General features: G+C 53.0%; 7 protein-coding genes across 7 annotated transcripts; 2 read left to right on the forward strand and 5 right to left on the reverse strand.

The window, feature by feature from the left end:
- Positions 1-243: 243 nt before the first annotated feature.
- On the forward strand, positions 244-812 carry Z517_10256 (uncharacterized protein; the record flags this gene model as incomplete). Its single annotated transcript, XM_013423868.1, has 2 exons — positions 244-645; positions 765-812. 2 exons carry the CDS (start codon positions 244-246, stop codon positions 810-812), a joined length of 450 nt encoding a protein of 149 aa, XP_013279322.1.
- A 280-nt stretch (positions 813-1,092) lies between these two features.
- Positions 1,093-4,026, forward strand: Z517_10257 (uncharacterized protein; the record flags this gene model as incomplete). Its single annotated transcript, XM_013423869.1, has 1 exon — positions 1,093-4,026. One exon carries the CDS (start codon positions 1,093-1,095, stop codon positions 4,024-4,026), a length of 2,934 nt encoding a protein of 977 aa, XP_013279323.1.
- Positions 4,027-5,172: 1,146 nt separating this feature from the next.
- On the reverse strand, positions 5,173-5,822 carry Z517_10258 (uncharacterized protein; the record flags this gene model as incomplete). Its single annotated transcript, XM_013423870.1, has 2 exons — positions 5,173-5,613; positions 5,667-5,822. The coding sequence occupies 2 exons, from the start codon at positions 5,820-5,822 to the stop codon at positions 5,173-5,175; spliced, it is 597 nt and encodes a 198-aa protein (XP_013279324.1).
- A 622-nt stretch (positions 5,823-6,444) lies between these two features.
- Positions 6,445-7,920, reverse strand: Z517_10259 (uncharacterized protein; the record flags this gene model as incomplete). The annotated part of the gene is made up of 4 exons (XM_013423871.1): positions 6,445-6,970; positions 7,036-7,534; positions 7,603-7,624; positions 7,711-7,920. The coding sequence occupies 4 exons, from the start codon at positions 7,918-7,920 to the stop codon at positions 6,445-6,447; spliced, it is 1,257 nt and encodes a 418-aa protein (XP_013279325.1).
- Positions 7,921-9,839: 1,919 nt separating this feature from the next.
- Z517_10260 (uncharacterized protein) lies at positions 9,840-11,561 on the reverse strand (the record flags this gene model as incomplete). Its single annotated transcript, XM_013423872.1, has 4 exons — positions 9,840-10,117; positions 10,182-10,724; positions 10,787-11,188; positions 11,252-11,561. The coding sequence occupies 4 exons, from the start codon at positions 11,559-11,561 to the stop codon at positions 9,840-9,842; spliced, it is 1,533 nt and encodes a 510-aa protein (XP_013279326.1).
- Positions 11,562-13,040: 1,479 nt separating this feature from the next.
- On the reverse strand, positions 13,041-14,934 carry Z517_10261 (uncharacterized protein; the record flags this gene model as incomplete). The annotated part of the gene is made up of 2 exons (XM_013423873.1): positions 13,041-14,364; positions 14,414-14,934. 2 exons carry the CDS (start codon positions 14,932-14,934, stop codon positions 13,041-13,043), a joined length of 1,845 nt encoding a protein of 614 aa, XP_013279327.1.
- A 2,668-nt stretch (positions 14,935-17,602) lies between these two features.
- Positions 17,603-18,939, reverse strand: Z517_10262 (uncharacterized protein; the record flags this gene model as incomplete). The annotated part of the gene is made up of 2 exons (XM_013423874.1): positions 17,603-17,731; positions 17,785-18,939. 2 exons carry the CDS (start codon positions 18,937-18,939, stop codon positions 17,603-17,605), a joined length of 1,284 nt encoding a protein of 427 aa, XP_013279328.1.
- Positions 18,940-22,828: the final 3,889 nt, after the last annotated feature.

Raw genomic sequence — 22,828 nt, forward strand, 5'->3', positions numbered from 1 at the left:
CATTCACTTCCTCGTGCAAAACCTCAGTCAGGAACCTTTCCCCCCCAACATATTGTCGGTCCATCTCATCCATCATCTCTATACACCCAACAAGTCTTACCTTGTTATCCTCATCTTCTCAGTTTTTCCCTTCTCTCATTGAGATCAACCGCCCCGCATTTTACTCAGGTTGACCTTCATTATACCCTTCGCAAGCTCAAGCACTGACACCACAACGAACAGCCTAGAGATCTTTGAGTCAACATGTCTGGAGCAGCCCGCAAGCGAGGTGCCGGTCGCGCGACTAGGGGTCAGCAGCCGGCCGAGACCTCTTCTCGTCGTGGCGATCGACTTCAAGTTCCTGGCGGCGGCTTTGATGGGCCTGCTTCTCGAGGAAGCGCCTCTCAGTCTGGTCCCGGTTCTGCAGGTCGCGGTGCGGCCTCCACAGCTCCCTCTGTCGCATCAGGTGCTGGTAGTCCCAGTGTCTCGCAAGGCGGCCCCGAAGAGCAGTCTCAACCTCGTCGCAGCAGTCAGTCGGGCGGTGCACCTCCGCAAACTCAAGGGACTGTCCTTCGAGGGGATCCAGCCCAAGACAGACCGTCCAGATTCACGGATCAGATGCGAAATGTCGATCTTCCAGCATCGTTCTACAACATTGATCAGCTTGTAAGTAAATATCTTTCTTGGTTTGCTCCCCTACACCGACTACTGCTTCACCCGCTTGCTATGCACTCTCACCCTTTATCTTGTCGAGGACATTCATCCCCTATTTCACTGCCTTGCAGAGTGTCGGGCTATTCAGATCGGCCGTTCAATGTCACTTGCCCTTTTGACGCCATTCACCCCGTTACTCCCCGTACACTGCGTGTCACCACTCCTGTTTGATCTTCATTGCGGATCTCTTCAATGCCTCTCTTATTGTCTGCATTGTACATTCTCCTGCAATTCACCCGCATTGTCTTGCGCAGTGACGCTTCCCATTGTGTCAACAATCCCTTCACACGACATAGATCGGGAGCAGTTCTTGCCCTGGGCTATTTATACCCCCCTTCGCCCTTGCGCCTTGACTTTCTCTTTTCTCACCTCACACATCTTCTTCCATTCCCTGCAGACATGGCACCTCCTGCTTCCAGAGGCTCTGGTTCTGGCGCAGGTAACCCTGCTCCCTCCTCCCCATCTCGTTTGCCAAGCGGCTCTGGTCCCGGATCGCCCTCTCGTCCGCAGGGCAGCCCCTCCCCTACATCTCCATCTCGTCAAAATGGCGGCCCAGGAATTGCTTCCCCATCCCGGCCACAGCGCAACTCTTCTATCTCTTCCTTGGCGTCTGGAGTGCTCCAAATTCCCTACGTCCCCGAAGGATTAGAGCGCTATATGCACCTCGTCCCTGGCATTGTCGGGCCTCGTGCTGACTATCACAAACAGTACAGCCTTCCCACCCAATATGCAAAGCGTCCAGGGTTCAACCAAACAGGGAAAGCGGTTACAGCCAACCTCAACGCATTCAAAGTCCAACAGTATCCCACGGTGAAAGTCTTCCAATACGATGTCATTGTCGGCAATGGCCAGGAGAAGCGAGTTATCAACCGCAAAGTGTGGAATTCACAAGCTCGAAAGAACGCTACTGGGCCGCCCGTCATCTTCGATGGCAATCGTCTCGCGTGGTCCTTGCGTGACTACAACGAACTTCGCCTCATGGTGGATCTCGATCAGGAAGAAGGCCGTCCTTCTCGAGAGGGGAGAAATGCTTTTCGTCTTCTCATCAAGCGTACTCGTTCGCTTGATATCAGTCTCATCCAGCAATTCCTTGACGGCCGGATCCAGATGAACCAGAATGTCGCAGAGTGCATCATTTTCTTGGACCATCTTCTCCGAGAAAGTCCGTCTTCGTCGCCCCAATTCATCACGATCCGTCGCAGCCTCTTTAGGCGTCAAGGTCAACGTGCCGATCTGGGTGGTGGCATCGAGGTCTGGCGCGGTGTCTACCAGTCGATGCGTCTTGCCGAAGGCAAGAAAATGATCATCAACGTCGATGTCGCCAACACTTGCTTCTGGAGACCGACTACTTTGACGTCGGCCATTGTCTCCAAGTGGCGAGAGATCAAGGACATCAATGATGTCGCAAATAGAATGGAGCCTTATCAGAACAATGGCCATCGAGAATCCAGCGATTTCCACAAGACTCTGGAGAGAGCCTTCAAGGGGGTCGAGGTCAAGGCTGTTTACAAGGGTAATCCACTCCCTGCCAAGGAGTGGAAGATCTTTCGTTTCGATATCAACAATGCCAACGAGGAGATGCTTGAATGGAAAGATCCGGCCACGAAGAAACCTACTGGTGAGATGGTATCCGTGGCGCACTACTTCAAGCGCAAGTACAACATCACCTTGCAGTACCCCAGACTCCGCCTGGTAGAGATGACCAAGAAGGGTGTCAAATACCCCATGGAGTTCCTCACCATCCTTGAGGGTCAACGATACGGTGCGAAATTGGATGAGATCCAGACTGCCAACATGATCAAATTTGCCGTCTCGCCCCCGAATGTCCGACTCAATGCCATCAACGAAGGCAAGAGTTGGCTGAACTGGGATGGTGATGACTACTTGAAGAATTACGGCCTTCGCATCACCCCGACGCCCATCAAGACCAATGCACGTATCCTCCCAGCTCCTGGCATCAAGTTCGGCAACAAGACTGAGCAGGTCGGTACGCGAGGCCGTTGGGACCTCAAAGCAAAGACTTTCCTCAGTCGCAACCCGCAGGAGCTTGTCTCTTGGGGTGTTGGCGTCTTCACCGGTCGTCTCAGACCCGATCGAGCTCAGATTGACCAGTTTGTTCTCGACTTTGCACGCGCTTATCGAAACCACGGGGGACAAGTTGCGAATGCGCCGCCATATGTCACAACTCTCAACCAAGATGTTGGTGCTGCCGTTGCAGCCTTGCATCAAGCAACCGGCAACCAGTTCAACCGTCGACCCCAGCTTCTCATTTTCTTGGTTCAAGATCGCAATTCTTTTCATTATCTTCGTATCAAGAAGTCTTGCGACTGTCGCTTCGGTGTGGTCTCTCAGGTGATGCAGATCCAACAGGTCCTCAAGGGCAACCCTCAATACTACTCGAATGTATTGATGAAAGTCAATGCCAAATTGGGCGGCACTACATCTCAAGCCGTACCTCACGCGACAAGTGGTTTCAAAACTTTCTCGGTGCCGACAATGATCATCGGGGCTGATGTCTCGCACGCATCACCTGGCAGTCAACAGGCGTCGATGGCGGCTGTGACTGTGTCATACGATCGCTTTGGTGGACGGTACGCAGCGGCATGCCAGACCAACGGCCATCGAGTCGAAATGATCTCAGAGGCCAACTGGCGCAACATCTTGCGGCCACTCGTGAGTCAGTGGATGTCTCAGGTCGGAGGCGGCCGGTCTCCTCAACAAGTCTATTACATACGCGACGGGGTGTCGACGAATCAATTCGAGCATGTCCTCAATCAAGAAGTGCCTTGCATCAAGAAGGTCATCGAGTCTTGCATGGATGGCCACAAATTTGAGGGTAAAGTCACCGTCATCGTTGCCAACAAGCGTCACCATATCCGCTGCTTCCCTGACAGAGATGGCGCCGACAACAAGGGCAACCCAGTTCCAGGCATGTTGATTGAGAGAGATGTCACCACTCCCAATGAGTTCGACTTTTATCTGTACTCTCACACCGCCTTGCAAGGAACCTCCCGACCTGTTCATTACTCGGTTCTCCTTGACGAGACCAATCACCGCCCTGAGCTCATCCAGAACATGATATACGAGCACTGCTACCAATACATGCGCTCGACCACTTCTGTTTCCCTCCACCCAGCGGTTTACTACGCTCACTTGGCCTCCAACCGTGCAAAGGCGCATGAAGATCTTCCGGCCACTGCTGGTCCTCAAGGCGGTGCAGGCTTCAAGCAACAGAACCCTAGCAGGAGCTCTGAACCTTCCGACTCCGAGGTCAAGCCTTTGATGCCTCTTTTCAACGTCAACGGCATCGTCTTCGCCATGTGGTACATCTGAGTTTCTTCTCAGAGTCACCAAGACAGACACGGCCTGACCTCTGGAGATGGAACCCTGCAGATCAGCCTGCTTCCACCTTGCCACTCTTTTGTCCGAGTACGATACAGCCAGATGACTGCCATGCGTCAGTCACCGAACCCATACGGGCCAAACATACGAACGGTGCTTCGGAGCTCTTACAGCAGTTGAAGCCTCTGCTTCTGAACAAAAGGCGAAGCCCTAGTTTCAACGGGCTCTTCTTAGCTCAACATTGATTGCTTTTGTGGGAAAAAAAAGGGAAATTTACAAAAAAAAAAAGCACAGTCGAGCAGGTATTCTCGTCCATGCCTCTGATGAGGGTGCGCTTGAGTTTACCGGCGATTGTCAACCATTCTACGGCTCGGACCTTGTCCAGATGCTGGCTGCATGGTATCTCCTAGCTTTAGCTCAGTTTACACAATCCAGATTCATCACATGAAGCTTTTCTGTTCCATTGCTTTTCATGTCGACACGATATGTGCCCAGCTAGTAGTTGTATCTTGTGCCCAAGTAGTGAGTACCATCCAGAGCCCGGACACCGGACACTGTACAGTGTACAGCCTCGAGGCCTTGCTCCAAAGAACAAGGACACAGACGACCTGTGGTGCTGTTCTGTCCTGTTGGTCTGTCCGTATCCTTATCAGCCAAATGCCCCATCCCATCCATCTAGACAATACGCTTAGCGTGGTCCATCTACAGAACGAGAAGAGTAGAACAAACGAGTAAGACAAGGCAAAATCTGATGAGCAAACTACAAAGCGTATGCGCGTAAGCTGACGAGAGAGAGAGAGAGAGAGAGAGAGAAGTCAGCCCAACAAGCAAGAGACGCCAGAAGACAGTCGAAAACAATTTCTTTAGATACCGTTCGACAGCCAATGAGCACCAACATCCCTTCACTTCTCGACCCGTGGACAGCACGCCTCATATGCCTTTCATTGAAGCCCATTATAGGCCTATTATAGGCCTAGGGCCTCATCTGCTTCTGCTTGACCAACTCAAAGTTCCACAGCCAGAAGTATCACAACATGAGCCCTCAACCATAAACTTGCTCATCTCGGTGGCTCAAGCCCAGAACAGCATGTCCTAGTAGGCACTTGAGCCAGGCATCGGGCCATCGTACAACATGCACTAGATGAAGAAAATGGGCAAACCCCCGAGTCCGATTGCCAGAAGCGAGGTGCCAATCCACGCAGCAGCAACCCTGGCACTGCCTGAGAGTCCAATCGGGGCAGAGAGAATGTCGAGCCAAACACACCGCACCAGCAAGACGATCAGCATCATGAAATGCAGAAACGTCCACCCCAAGGCCTCGCTGAATTGCATTTGTGTGTTGTGGGCTGTCATCATAGCCTTGCGAATCATCATAGCGCCATTGGAGGTAAAGTAACCGAGGAAGAAGACCTTTTTCGCAATAGTCTTCAAGCAAGGTCGCATACTTTTCCGCAAAAGAGCTCTATGCAATCGGGCTTGGTGGTCTCCGTCGATGCGAAAGTGGACAGGACGTCGGACGGCCTCTAGGGCGTCGGTTCCGTCGATCTGGCTGATAGAAAATGGGGGCGGATTATCAACCTGTGGGTCGAAGATCAGCAAGCATGACGATGCTAGCAACGGCTTGCTCCTACCAAGGTAATCTCTGAAAGTGGACGTGATGACATTCCTTCGCCCCCACGCTGAAAGTCATCGGTGTCTGTGTTGTTTGGCTCGATGCCGTCCGCTTCGTAGCTCGAAATCTGACTCTGATCAGGAGAGAGTGACGGGAACCTCGGAGGAGTAGCCATTGCGACAGCAGAGCAGCCAAACCCGGATGTGCTGGTGGTGAGCTGAGCAGCGAGACGCAAGACAGACGGTGAGAGGAGCAAAACAACAGAGGCGAGCGTCGGAAGTGGCAGGGAGCAAAGCTGCAAATGAAGTATGAAACGATTTAGTATGCACAATATCGAATACCTGAATGTCACAAATCAATGGCTCTGAAGTGGTGGAGATGGGACGAGAATTGGACGGGATGGATGGTCGAAGCCGTGGGATATATGTAGACCTGCGGCAGAGGACCAAGCAGCTGCTTCCTCAAGAACGAAGTCGGACATGTCAACGGAAAGCAGTGAAGTCATCGAGCAGTTTGGCAAGTGAGGCCGGCTCAGCAGAGAAGCAGCAGGCGATGTGGAAGGCACAGGTTCGAGATTTCGCATCAGGCTTTTCACATTGGGAAAAAACATGGATTCCCCTAGATCGGGCGCACCAATGGTGGTCCGAGTCGAGTCGATACCTCAATGTGGCTGAAGTTATGTACACAGTCTTCCCACTCTGGAAATTTCAATGTTGATACAGGACATGACGTCGTGAATTCATTGAGCGCGTAAGATATTGGTGGCATCTGCTGCGGACATTGGTAAGGGCTTCCTCTCAACGACCGTGGTAGTCGATAACACCTAGACTTCGTCTCATATCGGCCAGGCGGTCAGCAGCGGGGGGAGCAGGAGGAGGAGAGTCTCCCTCTTGACCCTCGGTCTCGGGATCTTGGATCCGGACCTTCTTGCGAGGCGCGGACGCAAACGAGAAGTTCTTCAGGGTCGGCAGCTTGGAGATCTTCTTGCCCGATTTCCCAATGGCCTCCTTCTCGTTCGTTGGTGACTTGGTGATTGAATCTTGACGCAAACGGCCCATTGGGCTGCTTCTTGGACTGTCATCCAGAGTGTGCATCGTCTGGAATTGGAGAGGATTCGTGTTCAAAGCGTCGGAGAATTCCATTTGATCATCTCCTTCTTTGTAGTCGTTGGGATCGCCGACCAGGGCAAAGCTATGCCTCCTTAATTCGTCCTTGCGCATGCGTCGGATGCCGAGACGCTTCAGCTCGGTCTTGAAATCGTCGAGCATGATTGTATCCGTCAGGCACTTGAATACCAAACTCAGTTTCCACCACGGATTGATCCTGTCCAGCCTTGTGTCAGCCCACGGATCACGAACCAGCTTGCAGCGTGGAGAAGGGGCACACACCCGTCAATACTACCGGTGAAATCGTGGATACTTGCAGCAATATCCACCGCCGTGAAGATGAGGGAGAAACAGATGGCACAAAGGAGAATTCCGAAGCGGGGAGATCGCTTAATGAGTTCAAAGACTCCCGTCCCATACACGGAGTTGATGACATAGAACAGGGTCAGACAGGTAAAAACCCACCACGGGTCTCGCATGAGCGGCTCGTAAGGGCGGACTTTGACGTAAAAGTCGTTGATGTTGTTGAAGAAGCGAAAATTGTTCGAAATCTGCCAACAGATGAAAGGAATCGTAAGGGCCAAGGTCCCCAGGTATATCCTCCGGACCCATTTGCCCGTCTCAGGCTTGAACATGCTTCTCGAGTCCATGAAGAAAGGTTTGATCTTCATCCAGGCGACGATGTTGTGGACGATCCAGGACATGTACAACAGGGTGGCGGTCGCCGACAAATACCACCCATAACCCGAGAAATCCATGAAACAGAATGTTCCTATGAGCCCTGAATTAACCCGTCTGTCACAAGAAAGGTTGGAGGAGCTTGCGCGGGGTTCGCGCCAACATGCTTACCATGTGAGAGTGCCGCAAGTTGCTAGAGGCGAGCGAATTTGCTGGGTCAGCCTTACATACTAGGTATTTTCGGGGGGAGCAAGTCCACAACCATAAATCTAAACTTACCTCGATCAAAATCAGTTTGTGCAAGAGAACACCCCTCCTCATATTTGCGATGGTAATGCATGCCATAATGACGAGCGCGCCGACCATGAAGCCCTCAGACCATCCTTCCAGAATAAAGTCCTCGTCCGAGGCAATTGCTCGCCAGTTGCCATCTCCTGTGCCAACCGTGCCGCTCTCATTGCGGCGCGTCAGGACGGCTGGCGGGGCCATTGAAAGCTATCGAGTCAAAGACGGGAATCGGTCATGTCTCCGCCATGAGACCATGGAGGCAGAGACTTGAAAATGCGTCCGAGATATAGGAGGGGACAAGGTTGGGATTTGGAAGCAAAGGCTCGTTGCAACGGCGGTGAAGCCCTCTCCGCCACCGATTCAGGTCGCTGTGCGACGCAGTCTCCGATTGACTGGCCAAATACGCAGTTTGTGGAACTCTGAGGGGGTGATGGATGTCGCTCGGTCGAGTCGCAAGCTGAAGGGAATCTCACCCAACAGCACGGTTCACGATGGCTAGTCGCGGTGAACGAGCTGAGTGAGACGAAGGGGGTGGACGACAGGGCAAGGGACGAGGGAGATGACAGTCGAGCTGACAAGAAAGTGGTTTGATATGTTCAATGAGGACGTGGGGGGAGGGAAAGGTTTGGTTGACGGTGACTGAGACTGCGACGACGACGAGAGTGAACAGGTCGAAGATGGACAGCAATTGTCGCTACTTCAGCTGCGGGCGCGTGTCCATATGAGAAGAAGCAGCCCAATGGCATGGACTGACTTCGCTAAAAGCCCGCATATCGGAACTGGGGTGGTGGATGCTGGGGCGCATTAAGATCGTCGGGTCACGCTGCACGGCTGGTTGTACCTACAGACAATGTTCCCTCAGACTTGGACTCGGTAAGGCGACCTTGGACACATGGGTGGTTGACCGGAGGTTGACCAATTGGAGTTAGTAGTATTATTGGTGGGCTGCATGGCTAAAGTCGGACAGGGGCCTTTAGGCGTCAGCTGTTGAGGCCAAAAAGTGGGTTCGAGGGTTGCTAAAGGTACTTGTTCCAAGTAGGTAGGTGGCACCAGTGGGTGCGCAGTGGCCAGCCAGCTCACCTGACAAATGATATGGGGGGTCCTCTAGGTGGGTGCTAGGTGGGCTTTGGGCTTGGGAGAGGTGATGCCCACGAGGACTGTACAAACCAACCTGGAAAGGTACCGAGGGTCGAGGACAAACCGAGTATCCTCAGAGGTAAGGTTAGACTATACCCAAGGTCATGGTCCCCGGGGGAGCCACAAGGCCCCGCTAGGCACCCCTTCCTGGTTGAAAAAGCCACCCAAACAGAAAATTCTACGCGGGTAGAATGACGCATGGAGTGGCCCGTTCCCCACCCCTTTCCCGCCTCTTCCAAGGCCCCAAGGGCGCAGAGGCCAATAATGGCCCCCCCGCATAACACAAGGCCATTGAGACTCACCCTCCCCCTTCCGTACTTGTAGGGCACAAAGAACTGTGGTAGTGGTGGTATGGTGCTACCGCTGCTACGCCTGCTGTAACATATTGTCAATGACAAGGAAAAACTAATGCAAAACCAAGGTCGGAATCCTACCCACCAAACCTCTCACCCAAAAAGTCAAATCCGAAGCAGGGGATCTACAAAAGTTCATGGATGTATGTACACCCAGACCCGGTGAGGCAGACTCGTCTAAAGAGAACAGGGCTTGTCCCTTCTCTTCCTTCTGGCCAGCCTCTAAAAAGTCATTCTGCCTTGTCGTGGCCTGTACATATCCGCTTAATTCGGATCCCCGTTGCAATCTCAATAACGCTAATATATTCGCCTCGACCCGAGTACGTCGAGGGGAAAAGATTTTTTGAAGCCACGAATCGGAAGAGACGAGTATTATGCATACGGGTACCTTGAGGACCAGGAGCTGGTAGTATAGAGAGGAAACGGCCTCGATTCCTTGTTGCTGCTCCTGCTTCTCTCGTGCCCGACCAAGATACCCCAAAGATATAGATAGCATTCCCGAGGAGAAAGGTGGATTTTGTTGTGGGTAAAAGTACATCGCCAATGGTGTTAGCCATTAAATCATGAATGTGCCTCGTCTGCTCGTCGTAGCCCTCGCCTTCCACATGCTCATCCTGTTTTCTGATTTCTTTACTTCTCAAAGAGGGCAACCTTGGTACCAACACCGGAAGCCAGCGTCACCGTCAACCACTCGCGCCATTCCCTGTCGTCTCGACTCTCGATCCGCGGGAAAGTCTGGATCAATCTGATGGTGGCATAAGACGCCTCCATCAAAGCGTACTGTTGGCCGACACAGATGCGTGGTCCTCCATTGAACGGCAAGTACTCCCAGCCTGGTCGGAGAGACTCCCATCGCTCTGGTTGGAACTCTAGCGCGTCGGGTCCGTAGAAATCCTTACGCCGGTGCACTATCCCACACTCGTCAGTATCGTCACAGCTACTTCAAGTGTTTCTTTTCCGTAGGGGACTTACTTGACCACGGTGAATACGCCACCACTTGGCCCTTTCTCACCAGCACGGGAGCCTTGCCATCCACTCCTCCTCCAAGAGGCAGAATGGTGTCACGGATGGCCTCACGACTGTTGCCAGGCACGACCGGCATCAGTCGAAGGGACTCGTTCAGCACCCATTTCAGATACTTCATATCCTTGATGGTGTTGTAGTCGGGCTTCTCGCCGCCAAGCTCATCCACTTCGGCCTTCAATTTAGCCCAAATGTCTGGTCGGTTCGATAGTACGTGCCAGGTGTTTGACAGCAAGCCTGCCGTGGTGTCACGACCCGCGAGCAGGATATTGAGCAATTCCGATCGGAGGGCGTAGGGATCCTGAGTCTGATTGAGCAAGGCGTGGAGGAAGACGTAGCGACTGTTCGGATCCTGCTTGCCGGACTTCAGCTCCTCCATAGCCTCGTGGATGATTTCGTCAGCAAAATCATGAATAATCTTCACACTCTTCCGCCATTTTGCGTCCGGGATGTAATCAGTCAGACCTCCCGTGCGGAAATTCTTGCCACAAGCTACCAGAAATCACATACGTCAGCTGACAAATTTCACCCAAAACCCGCGAGGCCGTACGTACCTTCAGTGACATAGACAAAGGCCTTGACAAACTCGTTGGCGGACTTGGTCTCCAGACCTGGCGCCAGGCTGTTTGTGGATCTACCAAACAAGAACTCGGTCGCCGAATCAATGGTCAAGCCGAAAAACAAATCTTGTAAGTCGACCGTGGATCCGTCGCGAGGAATGGAGTCGATGAGATGGGAGACATGGGCTTCGAACATGTCGAGGTCGGCCACCTGCTGACGAGTGAAGTTGGGTCGTACCATGGCACGAGATCTCTCCCAAGCCGTGCCGTCGTTGGCGAAGATGCCGTGGCCGAAGATGGGGAGGAAGACCTGCCTCCTTCTCTTACCAAGGGAGTAGTCCTGAAACTTGGTGGACAGGATTGTCTTGATGATCTCAGGCTCGATAGTGGAAATCACTATTCACTCAATGAGTTCGGCGTTCTCTGGACTGTACAGGCCCTCAGGGATATGATACGTACCAGTGTTTTTGGCCATCCTCAATTTGAGGGTGTTTCTGCCATTGCTGAAGTTTCTGAGTCGAGTCGCCTCGTTCATTCGACCTTCCTTGCCGGATTGGACCATCTGCTTAATCACGTCCATTCCATAGAGTTTGCCCATAATGCCTTTATGAGGGTACCACACCACCTCCTCGCACCCATTGTCCCGGATCATTCGACGCCTCCTGGCACCGGTGGTCAACTCATAGTAGATCCGATGAAGGGCATACACCGCAACAAGAGCAATGAGAAGGACGGGGATGGGAAGGTGAGGTATCGACATGATGGCCATGATTGGAGGTTTTAAGACGATTGAAGGGGGCCGCAAGGACGGAAACAAAGATTGTCAGGAATAGGTTCCAACTTGATGCTCGTCCAGGGTGTTATTTATTCGGCTTTGAGGGACCGTAATAGCTCCCTCGTATAAGCAAGTTCTCCAGGTGGGTGGGTGGCCTCAGTCCAGGAGGCAAAGACAGGGTTCAGGTTTGGTGTCAGAGTGTCGGGATGGCCGCCAAACGAGAAGTGATGGTTGTAACCGATCGATGTCAGCAAGGCACAAACCAGTAGTGACAAGCGAGACCGAGAACGAGATGAGGTCTCAGCTACGAGGACACCATCCCTTTCGACAGCTATTGAATCCGACGTGAGTGTCGGGGCTGATGGTGGAAGAGGAGGATACTATGGTTATGTATCACCCCGTGGCAATGCGTGGCAGTGCGTGTCAGTGCACAGTCGCTGGTGGGATATTATTCCTCCGACGGTCCAGTTGTAAAGACGCTGATGACGTTTGATCTGGAATGCAATTTGCTCGAGCCCAAAACGGCCCTTTTAACGAGGTCAAGGTCTATCGTCCAGTTAGGCGTTTGGGTTGTAAGGCACAATGTTGGGGCTTGACTCGAAATAGGTTTCAGCTCCGAAAGGAGGGGAGCAACGTCGATTTGATTTGTACGAGGTATACGAGCACTGACGGAGGATGGACTACCTAGAAAGGTGTTTGGTTGCGAGAGGTGCCGGCACAGGCTGGCGCAGCCTGGCGCAGTCTTGGTAAGCTTGGGAATTCGTGGAGATGGGAGATGAACCGCAGGCGATCAACAGATGCCGAGGCACAATTAAATGAATATCGCAAGACATCTGAAATTCATTTTACTTGTACCAGTCCGACTACCGAGTGCATCAAATACCATCCATTCAACTGGCTGACTGGGTAACTTGGTAGCAGCCTGGCCGGTGCTGGGCGCCCCGGTCGATCACTCACCCTTGGTGACTCGCCCTACACGGCTCGACGGCATCCACAATCGCCCCATTTGGAATATAAAGCGAGCAATCCTCCTCCTTTCCTCTCCTCCAGTCTGCCTCCAACCCAACAATCCCTACTCGGTCCTCCTCTACCCAGGGTGCTAGACACAAGAGATGCCTGGTCTATCATTCGGGCTGCTCCATCTCCCGGTTCTTGCTCGCTTGCCTTCTTTCCTTCCAACTCTCTAGCACCTGGTCAATGTTCCCGACGGTCCAATTGATGGTTCCATTCTAGCCTCGGAGCAGTAGTACACCTCATCCCCTAACATGTGGTAAATGATGATGACACTGGCGACATCAATTTGCTGCTGACCCGACTTCGCCTTTCATCGTGACCGAAAGCTGCCGCCTCCATTCCCATAGGATTGCGCCCAGCAGCACCTGTCATCTCGCTATTCCGTACGAGTCCAAGAATTCGAAAGGCCCGTCTACCCTGGCCACATCCTCCCATTCTCCAGTCCACCAGCCTCGTCCGCTAATCTCTTCCATGATGGCCTTGCTCTGGACCTGCATCACTCTTCCCACGGCCACGATGCCCTCCCCTCGTCCCAAAACTGGCGCTGCCCCGCCCTCGCGCCCTGTCTCCACCATTGCCTCTTCCTCGGCTGCTCCCCCCGTACCGGCCACTCCCACTACTACTGCCTCTACCTTTGCCGCCGACCTTGAAATCGATTCTCTTCAATGGACGCTCAACCGCGTCGAGTCCATTCAGTCTCAACTCGGCCCTCCTTTCCTTGCTCACTTTCCACGGTTGAAATATTTCCTGCGCATCCTGCAGACCGCGCAGCTCTTCTACCCAAGCCTTGCAATACTCACCTCGGGGATCGTAGTCACAGCCTTGTTTGATAGGGTTGAAGACTCTGGCTTCGCCACGAGGGTCATTCCCCACCCCAGCCACGTATTGCCAGTTGCCCCAATTGGAGCTGACGTCGTAGTCCGTCAGCATGCATTCATACCACTCGGCCCCCAATTTCCAGTTCACGCCCAGGTGCTTTGCTAAGAAGCTCGCCACGTTTTGTCGAGCTCGGTTGCTTGTGTATCCCGTATGGAAGAGCTCGCGTTGGCTTGCATCGATAAAGGTTGTCCCAGTTGTCCCACGAAGAAATCTATCCAACATCTCTGCTACTTCCGGGCCACTGCCTTTGCTGCCAGGTGTCTTCCACGCGGAAGAGTGCTCATTCCGGAACCCTTCCAGCCGAAACAACCGATAGCCAAATTTTCGTGTAGAGAGCCTCATGTAGTCTCGCCATAAGAGCTCAAATCGTACAGCAGCAGTGCCGGAGTTTTCCCCCTTCCCATATCCTTCTGCGGCTCGATATCGGTCATCCCTCCCTTCCTCAAACTCGAGCAGCTGGGAGTGTATTTGGCGGGCGGTGATACAGCCGAGCGCCAGCCAAGCCGAAAGTTTGGTAGAGAAATCCGTCCCTAACAGACCGTTGCGGGTGTCTTTGTATCTGCTCATGAGCCCCGATTTCACCAGGAATTCTACCCGTTTTTCTCCTTCTGTATTGCCCCCATGGAAAGGATGGGCAGAAGCGACCCCCGAAGAAGGAAAGCAAGGTGGCTTGGAGAGCGGAGGATTGGCCATCAGCGGTTTCATCAGGGCCGATTCCAACTTCTCGAACGTGTCAGGTATTGAAAATGGAGGGGTCTGCAACGGGACTGACGTTGGCAACGGAGGCAACGATGGCGGCGAGGGTAGTGTTTTGCGTGGCGCTTCCCTCAACGGCTCTACTGACTTCCGGTAGCTGGTGAAGACATCTGGAAGATCAGAAGGCTTGTCGAACGGCAAATCTCGGCTAGGACACGTCAGTCTCGCACAATATCCTACTTGTTGTGCACACATACTCATCGATGAAGTATTTCTCATCCAGCCATAACCTGAAGCCAGTCCCAAACTTCTCAGCAGCCTTGCGTACGTCCCGTTCCTCCCGCTTCTCCTCCACGCCTTCCTCCTCTGTCATCCATACTGCTGAGACAGATGCTTCGTCTGCCTGACGGAACTGGTCCAGGATGTCTTCCACCACCTGACCTAAGATACCGACGCGGATACACAGACCGCTACCCACCCCCTCGAGCTGAGACTTTAGGTCCCAAATTGATTCGGCGAGAAATTTGGCTCTGTGAGGGCCACATCTCCAGAACTTTCCCACCTCTGAACGCGCCTCGGGGAAAGGCGATTTGGAACCAGGCTCGGTGACGAATCCGGAGACTTCGACCTGCTGGGCGGCAAAAACATATACAGGAAGAACGTGAGTAAATGCCTTTTGCGCCTGCTGGGAGAGTTGATGTATCTCGTGAAAGACGGGATTATCTGGAAGTCGGAGGTCTCGTCGCAACAAGTATATCAGGACACGATGGGTGGTCATTGAGCCAGGTGCAATGCTGAGGAGCTTCCTCGATCATAAGAAATCCCTAGTCTCTAGACCTCCACTGGACCGTAGTCTCAAAGAGACTAGAAGGATGGCCTTGCAACCTCCAAGATTCTCAAACAGATGCACAGACGTGCCAAAGGGCAATCGTAGAACGTGTGCCGTCGACAAGTGCTTTCTAGGGGCAGCAGTTGATTTATGGAAATATTGGAGGGGAACAGGACGGGCTTTGAAGATTCGAGGATTCAGAGTCCATGAAAAGGGCGAATCTCGAAGGGACTGTAAGAGAACCAAAGACTGAAAGAACCGGCACGCAAAGACAAGTCAACGATCCCAGCTAATCAGCTGGCGACAGATGGCAGAATATTGGCCTTTTCAGGTGGTGGACGGGGTCTGGCCAGGGTGCCCTAGAGGCAGAGTATACCTAGATTTGTACGTTGTCCACCGGTTAAGAGGTTGGATGACCAATGGTGCAGGAAGGACATGCCCTACGAGACTATTTCTGCCGGGTTTAGATGCGGTCAAGGATAAGGTATCATGAAATCATTGGGGAAAGACGTCGAGAAAGCGGAGCCAGAAAGGGTGGCACCTGGGAACTTAGGCTGAACCTTGGGAGCAAGTCGAGGGTGAATGGAAGGCTAGACATGGCCAGCAGGGCGCTGGCAATGTGTCAAGATGTTGGGGAACGGATGGATTGGCGGAAGGGCCGGTTTGTGGCTGAAGCAGGACAAAGGCAGGAGAGCAGGCATCATGGCGTGACGCGAGAGAAGGATGGGTTGGAAACAAGGTTCGATCTGAGGTCGGAGAAGTCGATCTGCGAGATCGATATGTGGAGCTTTCAGGGTGGTACGAGGTAGCGCCGATCGATCGGGGAATACCTACAACAGATTGTTTCTGTCAGTTGGACAACTGGACTGGGTGAGGGGGGGTAGCAGGCGAAAACGTGGTTTTCCCGGGCGGGGACTGTGTTTTGCAAAACATGACCACCATGAGTTTGACGTACAAGACCGTCTGGCGACCGATGCAGAGGGATTAAAGAGGGAGGGAATGAAGAGGTGATTTGCGCAGTCGTTCGCTTAACAGCTGCAAGGTAAACTTTGTGCTGGAGCAAATGACACAAGGACAAGCCCGCACTTAGCTGCATCCGGATGGCTGGGAATGAGCGTGGACATTGGATTCCGCCTTGTGTAAAATTAGGTTCGGAGGCATCGGTCTATGCATGGCCTTGTTGGGTGTCATGATCATTGATGATTCTGTCTGTCTGCCGACTACGTGCGCGTGCGCGTGGTGTGGAGAGGGGGAGAGAGGGAGGTTGGGAGAGAAGGACGAGGGTCAAGGAGAGTGAGACTGCGTCCGTGCAGTATGTGTTGTATGTGTCTCTGTGTGGGTGTTTTGTGCAGCCATTTCCAGATTGAGATTGTGCTTTTCTTCTTCTTCTAACGACCCATGGCTCTTTCTGGAGGAGTAGTAAGCCTCCCTCGTGACTGTCAACCGTTGAGATCGTGTAACTTTTTCATGGTGGGTTTTGGTACCAGGCAGGTTAGGTCGAGGTGCCGAGGGCTGCACAAATCGCTCTGGCTGTGTGACGGTCTTGGAATTGCTCACTGCGCGGTTGGACGGTTCCTGGTTCCGGATAGGTTGGATTACATTTGCTTCGGTGTCAAAGCTATCAATTGGCACAGGATCAAGGGTTGTTGATTGCGCGCACAGCTGTGTTCTTGCGGGAGCAACAGATATGTGACACAGGGAGAATCCACTCCACAGCAGTTCAGCAAGCCTAGGAAGCCCAGGTGTTTCGCCTAACAAGCCCAGGTAGCACCTACCTACCTAGTGCGAGGTACCTACGTACATTACGTATCCGGCTGCTGGTGGGGCACGCGGGCTCCGATTCCTCAGTGGCTCGGTACACGTGATTGCCTAGTGAGTCCTTCCCCACAATCTTGGGAAGGCTGAGAGAAAAAGGCCCGCAAACGCCGCAAACCGCCTTTTGGGGCGCAAAGCCGTGCTTCTGTCGGCGCCTCTTCCGCAAGCGAGGCTCGCGTCATTTGGCAAGCCACAGTCGCGTGGTCTACAGGGGTCTTCCCAGACACGAAACTTGACAGCGACGACCTCGTACTCTGTACCGAGTACATAAGGGAATGCGGAAGACATGGCAAAGTGGACACGCAAAGTGCTCCAGGCTGTCATACCATGTCATGGCCACAACCTCTGAGTGATGGGCATACACAACGCTCCCAGGTTCATCCATTCCAGCAGCCACCCAAATGTACCTATATTCATTAATGTTTTATTGAATCCGGTCAGAAATTTCGGTGTCTCCCTGGTGCTCGGCTTGAGTCTGTCATGCTCACCACCACACGCCCTGCCAGAAAAAGAAAACCAATTTACCAGTATAGCCCTGTCCTGTCATGCCATTCCGCTGGGTATAATGAAACAACATGGTACATCGGAAATGCCCATTCCTGGCGATAAGAATCCGTCAAAATCCATCCATCTCGTTCCGCCTGTTGCTGGCATGCTGCCATCCATCAAGTCATAACCACAAAAACCACTGAATGAATACAAAAATCCACAGGACAAGGGCCTCCCAGGATAATATATTGTACAGTCGCTCAAAGAAAGGATTAATATGCAATCAGTGAGGCCAGAGTTGGGTGCCCTGGTGTTAAGCTGCCGGCGCAGCTGCCGGGCTTTCATTGATGCCATCGCTTCCGGACTCGGACTTGACACCATCCTCTCTGGCCGTAACGTCGGAGGGATTTCCACTGCCGCAGCCTTTGACAAGGATATGTCGCTGTGACGCAAAAGTCAGTCTCATGTTAATCAGACTCGATCAGTCCAACTTACTTTCAGCGCGTCTTTGCGAGAGAAGCTCTTGTCGCAGTGATTGCACGGAAAAGGCTTTACAGCAAGATGAATCCTCTTGTGTCTCTTCAGATCATGATTACGGTTGAAACTTTGCGGGCACTGATCGCACTTGAAAGGCCGGTCGTGTAGCGGTTGTTGCTGGGGTGTATTGCTCCGAGCCGGGCCATACATGCTGTGGGCATTTGCCGCATAGCCGCTATTGAAAGCCATGGGTAACATGTTGGCTTGTATATTGCCCACCATTGCCATCTGAGCACCTGGACTGTGGACGTTGGACATGATCGCACCAGGCATGGCAGGCAGTGAATATGAGGGCGGAGGCGGGCGCATAAAAGGAGCCTGGGACTGGGGCCCTTGATGGAGTGGCGGCGAGACTCGAGGAGCGGCAAGGGAATGATGGTGCGGACTTTGTGATACTGGTGCGGCTGCAAAATGGTACGCAGGATGTTGTTGAGCCGTAGTTGTCATGGTTGCGTACAAAGCGGGATTTGATACGGCTCTGCTGACCCCGTCGCCCGGCGTCACAGGGGATTGTTGGTTGGGTGGCTTCACACTGTTCGACAACGGCGATATGACGCTATGTTGGGCTGTCTGGTGGACAGCGTTTGAGGGAGAAGAGAGGGGAACAGGGGCACCGTACGGCTGAACCGAATGGAGATCATAGGGTGGAGGGGGCAGTGCAGAGCCTTCTCCGGCTGAAGGGGAGTTGGTGCTGTTCCTCAAGGTGCCTGGTATCGGTGAAAATACGGATCGGCCGGACACGAGAGATCCATTCTGCCAGGAAGGTGTGAAGCCCGTGTGGTATCCCGTGGGCGTGGTCCCTGTTCCGAACAGTGTTGGCGTATATGGTAGCACCGGGCCTGCTGCGCTGTTTGGGGTTGTCCCCGTGGGAATTGCAGATGAGGCAGCGCCGCTCTCCGAGGCTGAATTGGACGGGGGGGTCAAAAGGTTTCCCGGGTTGATGGGCGCAATAGCGTGCGACGTATTGATCCCTGAGAGAGGAGGGAATTTCTGACTCGATACCACAGAACTGAACTGCAGAGCATGGGGAGGCGGCAGGTCGAGATTGAAGGTTGTTTGCCTACGCTGGCTTAGGCTGGAGGGTGTGGTGAGCCCATCGAGGGATGTCCCCATTGGAAGGGGAATTGCGACGGACGCCAGAGTGACTGCTGGGGAAGAGACTCAATGCGGGTTCCGCTGGTTTTTGAATGAAGAGTTATAAGAATCAACACTCCTGCAGAGTATGCTCCAGCAAGAAGTCAATGCTTCCTTTCTTATCTTGTTCTCGGCGATATTGGCGATGGGTAGAAAAAGGAGATTATGAGAAGACCAGGCGGCAGTGTCTCTGGAATCAGTCAACGAAGGTGTGGCATGGATTGTGGCTATTCGGAGAGTCGATAAGTGAGATTCATCTGTGTTCTCGAGGGCAACCCAAAGTTTATGCGATTTATCTCAACAGTGCCTATACGCGATGCAGACTGGCAACTTTTGTAGAAGGGTTGGTGGTGGAGTATCGTAGGTGAAGATCAGTTTCTTGGGTTGAGAACGCGGCTGGCTGGTGCGGCTTTCTCAGTGGTCGCGGGGCTTTTTATGATAAAATGGGCCTCTCTCTTCAGACAATCGAGGAAAAAGATCTGCACAGACTGAACCAAGCCCGATAGTTGACGGTGCTCCTGCTGGATACTGCACGCGGATGGCTGGAAAAGGAAAGTAGCACAGCTGGAGTCGATACCTCGAAGGCCGGAGGTGACGATGGCGAGCGTGGAGGTAGGGTTATTTTCACTCGCAGACAAGAGGATGGGAGGAGGATTTTGATCAACGAGGGCAGTTCGATTTCAAGTGTACTCGAAGTCGCGATCCTTTTGGTCGGGGCAACACATGGCGCTCTTAGCGGGCAGCTGGCGGCCGGCTGGCTGGACGGGCCTGTCGCCTTCGTCGCCTAAAAAGAAGAGAGCTGGTCGAAAACGGACAGCGGAGACAGGAGGTGCTAGGATGTGACGGGTATGGTCGCGATGGATGCTGCTGTACGGACTGCAGACTTTGGACGGGTGGAGAGGAGTGTTTTCTGGCTCTTTAACGCTGTACGGGATAGGCTTGGATGTGGGCAACGACGGACAGAGAGCTGATTGCTGATTGCCAGGACACACTGGCGTGAACGAAGGGGTGGAGCTAGCTATCTCTTCAGGACTTGTAGTGGTCATGCAGGCAGAGGAGAAGAGAGTTTTGGTCAGGGATGATGGTGGGCGGGAGACGGAAGAGGCTAAGAGTCGAGACAGGGAGGCAGGGGTGAAGAAAGCGAGGGAGATGGTGAACTGCGGTCTGAACGGAGGAACGTGTTTTAGGACGACGAGTCGGATGGGCTTGACATGGGTCCCCGTCGGCTGGAGGTCTCAGTTTCTGGTGGTGATGGTGGATGGAGGTTGACGAGAAGGAGAAAAAAAGCACACAACAGTCTGGACCGAGCGCTGCGGCCAGAGTTTGATTCCCAAACGGGATCGCGAGAAATTGGATCCTGAGGCATTGCTATGCTGGAACCAGTTTAGCCCTGAGGGGTCACTGGGGTGGATTGGGAGTTGTGATGAATCTTCGAGGGTGGTGCTAGTGGAGAATTTCCTGACAGATACCAGTAGACGGGAAGAGGAGGGGGGGAAGTTTGGGAAGTTGGAGGGGTGGGTTTTTGGTGTGCAGAATGCAGAGTGCATTGTGCAGGGCGCTTGCTTTGGGGGGAGGGAGGGGGGTGCCTCAGTAGTGGCCTGAGGGACTTTGGGTATCTAGGTTGGTATTGAGAAACGGGCTGCAGCTCTTCATTTACTGAGATGCATGCCTAATTAGCTCTAGACGGGTGACGATGCTTCCCGGCTCAACTTTGTCCTCCAGAGAAGAAATACCTGGGTACTAGGTACCTACTACTTGATACCTGACGAGTTACGAGTCAAGTACCGTACAGTCATTTTCTTCTACCAGTAGGGCTTACCTGGACTTTTTCCTCATGTCGGGCCTACAAGTGCGAAGTGCCTACCTACAATAGGTAGCGAATAGGGAGCCTATCAAGCACCTACTTGTAGAGTTAGTTGAGATGCTTACCTAGTATCTGCCTAGTGTGCCTACTATTGTGTCACCCGGAGCACATGATGTTATTACCAGTGTCCAGCAGTCCCAGGTGTAGGTACCTACCGAGGAACCATTATTTGCTAACACACACACACACTCCCTCTCTCTCGACTAAGCATCCCTCGTGTTGTTTGTTCCAGGCTGCGTATCGACTCGTCCTGTTCCCGATGGTATCTTTGAAATTTCCCTGTCAGAATCATACAGCATCTCTTCTCCAATTCCCTGAACCTTTCACATACCCCGTACCCTCCCCCTTGTACGGAGGACTGTATTATTGACTCGTGTTCGGCGACCATCTGAGGTTGTCCAGTGTCCACCCTGTGTCAAATTTGGTTCTTTTCCCTTCCCCCATTACTTTTATCACTGTTTCAAAGAAAATCCTTTCCCGACGTGTCATCCCTACCCCCTGGTCGTTTGGCCCGCGATGGTCAGTATCTGTGGTCTTTATCTTGACGATGCTAACTGCGTCTTAGCTGGACAGGCCCCCATCGCAGGAAACCTTCCTACCTAGTACCTAGTACCCCGTACCTACGGTTCTTTTGCCAGCGACAGGCCATCGACTCGCACTTGTATATAGTGGATGCTCCATGTTCCACCTTTCCTCTCTTTGCCAGGCACTATCTGCTCGTACGGAGCACAAAATAGGCGAGACACCACAGCTATTCTCTTTACCGATCTTCAATGCCCAGCCAATCCTCGACCTTAACCCAGTCTGGCTTAGGGAACCTACAAGAGAGGAAAAAGGAATAAACCTTTGGCGCTGTTTGCTTGCCGTAGAGGACGTCACTTCACCAACCTTCACGGCGTTGCCGTTGATAGAAGGACGTTTCAGGGGTGCTCCCTTGTAAACAGGAGCCACAGCTGCCGAGACTCTCGATTCAACCAACAGCATGCCCGGATCTTTTCCGATATGGGAACACCCCAAAGAATGGCCTTTCTGTCACTTCCCTTGTTCTCATCCGAGAGTGCGACTGGCTGCTGCACCCCCACCACCACAGCTTGTGCTAGACATCACCCTGCTGGGGCCACATCGAATCAGCTCACGCTACACAATCACTGTCTGGATATGGATGTGATATGCGGCGCAGACCTCCCTTGGGGTTGTCCCGCAGATGAGTTGCAAATCGTCTCTAGCTCTCCGGAGCACAAGAATAGAGCCTGAGGCAAACTCCGCAGGTAGGACTTGTATATGCGCAAGAGACGTTTGCGGTTAAAGCTTCATCAGTGACCGCTTAACCCCACCACCACAGTTGCTCTTGGCCGACTAACGAACAGTAACACGATCTTTAGCTCTGGACTAGTCCTCGGCGCATGCATTGGTGCGGTCTCCTATTCGGCGGTTCCCTTTCAAGCGACCTGAAGTCTGGCAGCGGATCAAGCAATTTCCAGTGCCATGTGGCTGCCACCTCATTTTTGCGATTCCCCTAAAAGCGGTCGTTCACTGACAAGCGGACCGCCGAGCACGCTTGCAGGGTCTGTGCTTGTCCTTCACATGGATCCTGGATCCAATCCAGTTATACTCCACTCGCCGCCAGTCCATCTTGCTCTTTTCCTGGAAGTTCAGCCAGCCAGAATTGTGCTGCAGAAACAGCCACCGTGGAACTAGACGGCGCCAACCTGCACTTTTGCTTCTTCAGCAGATCGATCTGTCCAGCGGCTTGGGGCTGCCATGCTTTTGACACATTTTATGCGAATGATGCAAACTGGGCTCCTCAAACCTTCAAATGGAACTTTGGTGCCACCTGCGACCAGAGTGCGCCCTGCCGTTTTGCACAGTCAAACTTGGGCTGTAAGATCATCACCCACTATTCCGTGGCTGGTCCCTCAAGATCGGCCCCTGTTGATCGGCTGCTTTCGTCGAATATCACACCCATTTCACACATTCGTGGATCGAAGATAGACAATACGATAC

The sequence above is a fragment of the Fonsecaea pedrosoi genome (assembly GCF_000835455.1).
Source record: "Fonsecaea pedrosoi CBS 271.37 unplaced genomic scaffold supercont1.7, whole genome shotgun sequence".
Taxonomy (NCBI): Eukaryota; Fungi; Ascomycota; class Eurotiomycetes; order Chaetothyriales; family Herpotrichiellaceae; genus Fonsecaea; species Fonsecaea pedrosoi.